Source organism: Vigna radiata, unplaced genomic scaffold (genome assembly GCF_000741045.1).
Source record: "Vigna radiata var. radiata cultivar VC1973A unplaced genomic scaffold, Vradiata_ver6 scaffold_108, whole genome shotgun sequence".
Taxonomy (NCBI): Eukaryota; Viridiplantae; Streptophyta; class Magnoliopsida; order Fabales; family Fabaceae; genus Vigna; species Vigna radiata.
The window spans coordinates 496,862-505,862 of NW_014543429.1; the positions used below are offsets into that span (position 1 = coordinate 496,862).

A 9,001-nucleotide genomic window follows, 5' to 3' on the forward strand; every position below is an offset into this window, starting at 1 on the left:
CGGTGTATGTTCGATTCGTCCATGTATCCCTTCCACTGGAAGCCTGCCAGGAGCCGCTCCTTGTCCGTGCCCCTTGCACCATGCCTCTTGCACCGGCGATCACTCCCCGCCCTCGTCAGTGCCCGGGTGTCACATCTACTCCTCAACTAATCTTCTTATCTTATATTTCTAACATCCAATACATTGCATCACAGACAATTCAACATTCAATTGAGTTCAACATCACCATTCAACATACCATATTCAAATATAGTAAATTTGAATAAGAAAACCTACTCCAAAACCCACATTTTCATTCAAACAACATCATATTAAATAAATTCATCACATATACAAGTTTAATTATAATTTAAAATATATCCAGCTTCCCTTACCTCAGAGAAATACTACCCATCTCTAGAAAACCCCAACTTGAAAATTGTGCCGCTAGGAAACTCTACAGAAACCTACAACTCACCGATTGGTGATAAGAAATCAAATTTAGGACCTAAATTGAGCTAGAAATTGGAAGGAAACACTACTAGATACATGCAAACAAGATTATTTGCATGATCACAATTTCAAGAACGTATGGAGAAAGGGGAAATGACTTATTGACTCAAAACAAGAAATTGATCGGTCTAAATTTTTGCCATTGACACCAGGATCGTCTAGGCACCTCCTGATTGTCAAACAGACAGCCCAAGCATGAGAAAATCTAGAGATGTGAGAGAAACGAAAGGAAACAGTGTTTTAGAGAGATAAAGTGTATTTAGATAATGAACCGAGCTTTAGAAATTTCTATTTATATTATAAGATTATTTTAAAATAAAAATGGTTGTTATATTATTTTAATACACCTATCTACTCTAATACTCTATTTTCTTCATTCTTACATAGAGTTTTCTTCTTGATAGTCTAGTAATTTTCCTTAATTATCTTAGATATATTTTATTGTTATGATATACTTTTAGATAAAAATATCTATTTTATTTTATGAATCTTATAAGGTCTTATTTTGTCAGTTATAAATAACTATTACAAATAAAATTTAAATTATTTTTATTAAATATTAAAATATCTTTTACATTTAAAAGATTCGTCACTAAATATTATTTAATAACTTTCTTAAGTTTTTCCAAATATTATTAGTTAAATTTATTATTTTATAAATTTATTGAATAAGGTTTTTTGTTATTGGGTTAGTAGGAACTGAATTCTCTCTAATTTTCCTATAAATTTTTAAACATAAAAGTTTATAATTTTTAATAAATCACAAAACTACAAAAGTTTAACTTTTAATTTGAAAAGATATATTTTTTCTTATGTTTCAATTTTTTTTAAAAAAATAGATAAGTTTATTAATGATAAAATAATCTTAATAAAATTTTTATTTAAATTATTATGAAAAAGGATTATTTTCTGTCAACAGAAAACTCAAACCAAAATTTAATTAAAAAAAAAAAAAACAAATTTTAGCTGGTTTCAATCGAATGTGGACAGGTTAAAGAGGCTGCTGTCCACCAAATTCTACCAAACAATATACCGTTTTACCAAAGTAAGTATTTTATACAGCATACTATATCGGGAAATCCAACCCTATAAATCAATATTTTCTATTTTTATAATAACAAGGAAATTAAGTTGAGAAAATGTGGTGCAGCACACAGTCGGCAGCCTACCCTAAAAAGCAGAGGGAAATAGTGTTTCACAAGTGGATAGGATTGTTCCACGTGTCGCAACACCGTTGGAGACAAAAGTTTGCGTAGACGACGGGTAACAAAAACAAACGAGAAGTGTTTGGCTGTCGAAGAAGGACCACCACATATAATAAAAACGTCAAATTATTGGGAGCCGCAAGATCCTTGTGGGCCCACTCCCTAACTCCCACCATTTCCACGCTGGCACTCTCCTCCACCAAACTCCATGGATGGGACCCACATCAGTTCTTCCCATTTTATTTCACATAAAAATACAGTTTTGTTTTTAAATTTTAATATTTAAAGATTATAAGAAAATCTTCCCCATTAACACTTTTTTTAATTGAGAAGTTGTCAATTAGATCAACATCCTCAATACAATGAAGGAAATAAATAAGATGATTTATCTATTTAATTGAAAAGTTGGTCAACCAAGTAAACATTCTCAATACAATTAAGGAAATTAACAATGTACCTATTTAACTGAGAAGTTGGTCAACCAAAAATGAACATCATCAATATAATTAAGAGAATTAAGAAGATTGACTTACCGATTTACAGATTTTGTAAGGGTGAACTATCATTTTTTAAGTTTATATTAAAATTAATTAGATTGTGTTAATGGTTTTGAATTTGTATGGATAAGCTTGCCTAACTAAAATAGTAAAAGCCAAGGTATTGATATATGAATAATGGAGGATGTGATAATATTTTGTTGTATGGTTTTTTAGGAAAGTAAAATATATGTATTTTTGTAGTACGAATTTAAAAGTGGAAGAAAATGAGAAAGATGGACGTATGTTGTAATAAAAATTGTGTCCCGATGGGACCGGACAAGGGACGATGAAATGAGTTTAGTGGAAGTTGTGTTGTGTTGGGACAATTGGTGGCTCTCAAATTCTGCACCGCACATATACCCACCCTGCTTGCCACGCCACATTCATCTCACCTTTTCTCTCTCTCTCTTTCTTGCTTTCTATCTCTAAGCACTTGGGTGTGTAGAGAGTGAGTCTATGTTATTTGTGGCGGAGCATGAACTCCAACACTTCGAATTCTCAGTCAATGGCGGTGGCGGCGAGTGATGGGTCGGGGAAGAAGGTGAGGAAGCCTTACACCATAACCAAGTCAAGGGAGAGTTGGACCGAGGAAGAGCACGACAAGTTTCTTGAAGCTCTTCAACTGTGAGTCCGTTACCTTCTTCCCACCATAACTTCACTTCCTCTTTTTTACTTTCATTCAACATGACTATGTTTGAGGTTCTTATCGCTAATTGAGTTGTTATTTATTTTTATTTTTTTCCATGTCTTTCGTTATGTACGACCAAATCTAAGCATTTGGCTACAGTTTCTAATTAGTTTCGGTCTCTCGGGAAACCCAATTGAGGCTGCATCAGTAGTATTCCTGTGCATCATTCTTGATTTGGTTATCTTTGTATTTCTGACGGGAGGTCACTTGGGAAATGATTGTAGATAAATCTTAATAGAGTTCTGGCCATGATTCCGTGCTTTTCATCAGTGTGGAGGTTCTTCCAGTGCTACAAGTTTATATACGTGTCTTTTCTGACCTAGCTATTGTATATTAGTTATTGAGCCTGTGCATTGGATTAATTTGCTAAACTGAATCAAAATTCTTCTAAGAGTGATCCAGAACAATTGTTAACACCTGTAGGTTGAAAAACTCCTCTTAGAGAAAGGAATGAATGGATAGAGGATGGCGTCACATCAAATAAGGATATGGTCAAATCATAATATTTAAGTAGAGTGTGAACTTTACTTTAGGTGTTAGACATAAACTTACGAATATCTAATTTCATATGATGTCGATTTCTCTGGATATGGAAGTGTGTTGGAGATTCCATGTATTGAGGATATGACCAAATCCTAACATATAAATGAGATATAAACCTTACCTTGTAAGTCAAAAGAGAGATGGAAATTTGAAAACTTGAAGATCAGTTTGATTCTTGGATTGTATATGGTATGGAAGAATTAGGAGAGGGTAGAAATGAAATGTACTCATCTTCAGTGTAAGCTGTAATTTTAGCTGAAACTGTATTTCAGTGTGTTTGTGCTCTATTTCCAATCGTCTCAACTTTACAATTACTTTAAAACAAGTGAAGTGGTCTGCAATCCAGCCATTGACTTCATGTGGGTTATTCAGATTTGACAGGGATTGGAAAAAAATTGAAGATTTTGTAGGTTCAAAAACAGTTATTCAGGTTTGAAGACTGTTTTTCAGTTCTCTGTTTATATTTTCTTTGTCGTGTCTATATTCTGCTGGGGCATTATTTGTCACTAACTAATGATTTTTGGTAGATTCGAAGCCATGCTCAGAAATATTTCTTGAAAGTTCAAAAGAATGGGACTGTGGCTCATGTGCCTCCTCCCCGTCCTAAGCGAAAAGCTGCTCATCCTTACCCACAAAAAGCATCAAAAAATGGTTTGCTTCCATTTGAGATAGTGATCTTCTCTGTTCCTAAAGGCACAACATTTAATGAAACTTTTCGGTTTTCTAGTTTTGGTGCCACTACCAGCTTCCATTGGTTATACTTCTTCAACAAACATGCTTGCACCTGGCTTTGCCACATGGGATGAAACCTCCTTGCTGATGAATACAGGACACAGTAAATCCATGACCTGTCAGGATGAACCCAACAATATTCGTGGAAATGAAGGCATGCATACTTCGTTTTGTTGTTGTTAGTTTCAAGCCAATAATCTGCATTTAATATACTAAATTGAACTTTCCACCACTTATTATGTTATATGACGTTACTGATTCAGCTGATATTGGATCAAAGGGGATAACAAAGATTACCAACAGCAGTCTTAGTGGTGTCAGAAATTCTACTAGAACACTACAGACTTCTGAGATACCAAAGCAAGGGAAACAAGCTCCGGTTCTTCATGGTAATTTTCTGATGTACTGATTTTTTCTTTTTATATTCATTTTCAGATTGAATTTAGTAACGGATCATCATTTGTCATTTTGACCATGTTTCACAGGTTTGCCAGATTTTGCTGAAGTTTACAGTTTCATTGGAAGTGTATTTGATCCAGATACAAATGACCATGTCCAAAAGCTGAAGGAAATGGATCCTATAAATTTTGAAACTGTGAGTTGAAGAACTTTGTTGCTGTAATTTGTCTGTCTTGAATTTACTCTTGACATACTGAGACATCTTCAAATTTTCCTTTACATCGAAACTTACTGCAAGAAAGTATAAAATCACTCATATACCTTCACCTATCAGCATTAGTTTTGGGATAGTTCGCTCATAACACTGTACAACACTTGCATGTCTAAATTATTTATTATTAGAGCCTATAAATTGGTCACCCTTAAGCCCAAGGAACACTTGCAGGAAGAGGTTTACTACACATACAATATAAAACTTATTCATGTACTTTTGCCAAATAGTTTAAGCTTTTGGGATAATTAATCCATGAAATTTATAATGAAAGTTATGATCATTATAAGTTCTTGGTTACTGACTTCCGTATATTTTCTGTTCCTTTGCAGGTTTTATTGTTAATGAGAAACCTCACTGTCAACTTGTCTAGCCCTGACTTTGAACCCATCGTAAGTTTCTATATCAAACCAACAATGACTACATAGTTTTTCCATAATTGCAAAATAAAGTTAAATTTTGTTTGAATTGACTGGCCTGCAATATTTTGCGTGATGATTAATCGTTTTAATTACTATGGTTCGTGAAGATAAAATGCCAAATCCAAAGATAATACTTTGACTTTACCGTAGGGTGTACATCTCCTTGATGTTTTATGTGTGTGAGAAATTTAAACAAGAGCATTTGTGTTTTCACTTAATAGCTTAATCATTTAGGATTATTGGTTTATGACATGATATCTAGAGTTCAATCCTTGCCTTCCCCATTCTTCCGATACAATAGTTCCATTTCAAAAAAGGTGATATTCTTCAAGCTTTAAGCCGAAAAATGAGAGAGGCCATGTTAGAAATATAACATAACCACAATTTCCTAATCTTGTTGATGACAAAACGATTCATCTGGGGTGTCTTAGAAATGTTATATAGTATGAAACCATTCATGTGTCACAAGTCTTAATTTTTCTGCGTTGTCACAGTTTTTGTCATTATTACTACAAAATTGAGTAGCTTATTAGATAGGAAAAAACAGGAAAAATATACAAAGGGGAGGTCACCCTCCTCACCACACTTTGTTCTCACATTTTCTTTTTCTTTTTGACTAAAAGTGATAGAATGGGGAAGCACCCCAATGTTACTGGGGAAGGCACAAATGGCATGCAGGCCTACCCAGAGGATTACTGCACAGTCATAAACAGCAAAAAAAATTATCTGTCACAACTACTCAACTAGCCCTTAAATGGAAGGGAATCTCGAAGGCCTCGACTTGTTCTCACTTTCTCATCACATGTAATAGGATTTCCATGTTATAGATATAGGCTCTTGTATAAAATTATGATTATCCCCTAATTACTTAACAAATTAAAGTAGTTATATATGAGATTAATAAGTTTGTGTAAACTTTATAGGTGTTTTAGTCTACCGAAAGTTTTCAAACAAAATTAAGTAATACTCAAATCCTCTGTATAAAAATTATAGTGTAATATCTTTAGGAGTCATTCTTAAAAAATACTGATAATTTTTTTAAAAGATAGTCTGAGATTATTTGACAAAATGAAAATCAATTATATGCTCGATTCTTTTTCGATTTTAACTATATTAATACAATTTATATATTAATAAAACTTTATTAATTATAAACTATAACAAAGTAAATCTTTATCATGTACATTATATAGACTAAAATTGGAGTTTGATAAAATTAAGACGCATTTATCTTTTAATTATAATTTTCTTTAATTTTAATATCTTCACTTTCGTAATAAGCCTCCTCTATACTAATTTTAAATATCTGTACCTAATCCCAAATTAGCTGAAAATAATCTCTTCAATGGGGGTCTAAATACCTTTGTTCATCAAAAGACAAAAAAATGAATATTCATTATGAAATTATTTTCATTTCAAAACAAAAATGTAAACTTAAAACAAAATTTGCATGTGTGGGAAGTGATTGCCCCATGTCAATATAACTATAGGGGTGTGGACAAAATCTTTCATAGATCAGTACAGGAAGTTTAGGTTTGGCTTGTGAAAAAATTGTTCAAGTTTGGTTCATTTATTTGACTTGTTTAACTAATTGAAAAATTTATTGTTCTTGTTTTTATGAATATTTTTCTGAAACTACTTTTATTTTGATACTAAATGATAATCTACATATAGAGATGTGTGCTTCACATGCAGGTACGTGGAATTCAAACATTCTAGATTATTATATTCTCACAAAATATTAGGACTTCTTGACTGTAAAAGTAAGAGAACTTCAAAAACAAAGTTTTAAGTATTTCAAACACTAAATATATAAATTAAGAAAAAATAAAGAGAGAAATTTTTTCATCAATTTAAATAAAAGAGTTGTTTATGAGTAGTCTTGCATTATATTGGCCCATTTAAATAATTAAACTCAATCTAAAATTTATATATTTAATTAAATGAACGAACTTGACCAAACTTTTGTTCAGTTGAGCTGGAATAGTTGAACAACTAACAAAGTTAAATAAATAATATGACAAGTCAACGTCAAAATTCACCTCTGTTTACTTTTTGCTTCAAAGTGCACCTCAGTGATGCTTAATCATTGTCACAATGAATGAAGTTGATTGTGAACTTTGTGAGTCTGTGAGTATGAAAATTTGACTAGTTTTTTGTACCCTTTTGTTCAGAAGAAGGCATTGTCAGCATATGATGTGAATGGCATGGCAGTAGGAGTTGGTACAGGAATTGATGTGAAGAAGCAGACAAATGATCTATCATGTCAAACTGCTTAACCACTAGCAATTTGTTGATATGGTATATATGTGTCTTTCTTCTTATATTTTCCGAACTTCTCTCTTTCTGGTGTTGCATGTTTTTTTACTGTAACATGATCTGCAGTTAGGTAGGTCAAATTTGGATGGAAGGCCGAGGTTTTGGTCGGGCAGAAGTAGGGCATGGAAATATCTTGCACTCGCTGTAAAGCCTGTAAAAATGTAACCATAGTCCTTTGTAACACACCCAAAAGTAGCATGCCTTAGAAAGCTGAAGAGCACAACATATTTTTCAGCTGATTCTATGATCTGTAACATTTGTTGTATTGCAGTGATTTTGTTGCCTTAAAGTAGAGACATAGGTTCATAAGATATTCTTCCTGATACAAATGTATCATCAAAATTTAGAAAAAAAAGGGAGTAAACTGCTGTCTAGTATCATTGTCAAAGTGGCCTTTCGTTCCAAAATTTTTGTCTGTAAAGTCACACTTTCACATACTTTATTTTCTTGTTTCAGTCTTTTTCATCCTGGTTTTCCACTTCAATGGCTTTCTTCGTTAGATTAATGTAAAGTGCATCTCGATATCTAAATAAGATATCACTGCATTTTGTTTCTTTTGAATTAGCAACATCAGTTTAAATGCCTGTAACATCAAGGAGTTCTTCCAATAATTTAGCAAGGTTTAAGTCACAACAGTATATGTCAAAGAAACTTGTAAACTAAGACTCAAAAAAAAATTATTAATTTAATAACCTTGAGGTTTATAAGTTAGCTTATCTATGACATTCATATTATTCCAAGACCTTTTCTTTTTCCTTGCACACTCATATTTTTTAAAATGATCATTTTATCTTCGTAAAAGTGATTTTTGGACTGTCTATTGTAAAAATTGTCCGGAACAAAATTCCCAAAATTTCTGGAACATGATTTTCATAATAGAACTTTCAAAATCAGGTTTTGGAGTTCATGAAAGAAATGAGATTTTTTGAATAAAATTTTCAGAACAAACTTTTCAGAAAATGTGATATCTTTCGTAATATAGTTTTTCATAACAGAGCTTTTGGAACCCAAAATGTCTTATAAGTTTTTTTTTTTGTAATGCATTCTTTCTTTTTTTGTTTTTCATCTGCAATGGCAATGACATAACAGTGATAATTTGATACATGTCAGAACATTAGGTCCAAAAGAATAGGTGGTTCAATTTTATCCATTTTTAGAATGGTCCAATTTCTTATCCTAGATTATAAAAGAAAGAGTTTGTTATATTTGTTATGTTTTGTTGTAAGGCTTGAATGCCACGTTACTGAGGGAATCTTCTCTTAGCCTTTCTGTTAATAGTGTATTTCTGCATTGAATGAAAAGGGAGAAAAAAGTATTCTCTTCTTCCACTCTTGTGCCTTCTTAGGAGGTTGTTGTCCTCGAATATAGTGCTCATTTACTTTCTTTTAAAC

The 9,001-nt window shown here is 32.3% G+C and overlaps 1 protein-coding gene across 4 annotated transcripts; it reads left to right on the forward strand.

The window, feature by feature from the left end:
• The first annotated feature begins 2,531 nt into the window (after positions 1-2,531).
• Positions 2,532-8,075, forward strand: LOC106754423 (protein REVEILLE 8). 4 transcript variants are annotated; one of them, XM_014636436.2, is made up of 9 exons: positions 2,532-2,860; positions 3,840-3,897; positions 3,995-4,118; positions 4,195-4,353; positions 4,463-4,588; positions 4,685-4,794; positions 5,202-5,261; positions 7,466-7,592; positions 7,681-8,075. In XM_014636436.2, the coding sequence occupies exons 1-8, from the start codon at positions 2,712-2,714 to the stop codon at positions 7,568-7,570; spliced, it is 891 nt and encodes a 296-aa protein (XP_014491922.1). In that variant the 5' UTR covers positions 2,532-2,711; the 3' UTR covers positions 7,571-7,592; positions 7,681-8,075. The 4 variants fall into 4 exon arrangements, with proteins under 4 accessions (XP_014491922.1, XP_014491923.1, XP_014491921.1 ...); XM_014636437.2 differs by having other exon boundaries at positions 7,469-7,592; positions 7,677-8,075; XM_014636435.2 differs by having other exon boundaries at positions 2,533-2,860; positions 7,677-8,075.
• Positions 8,076-9,001: the final 926 nt, after the last annotated feature.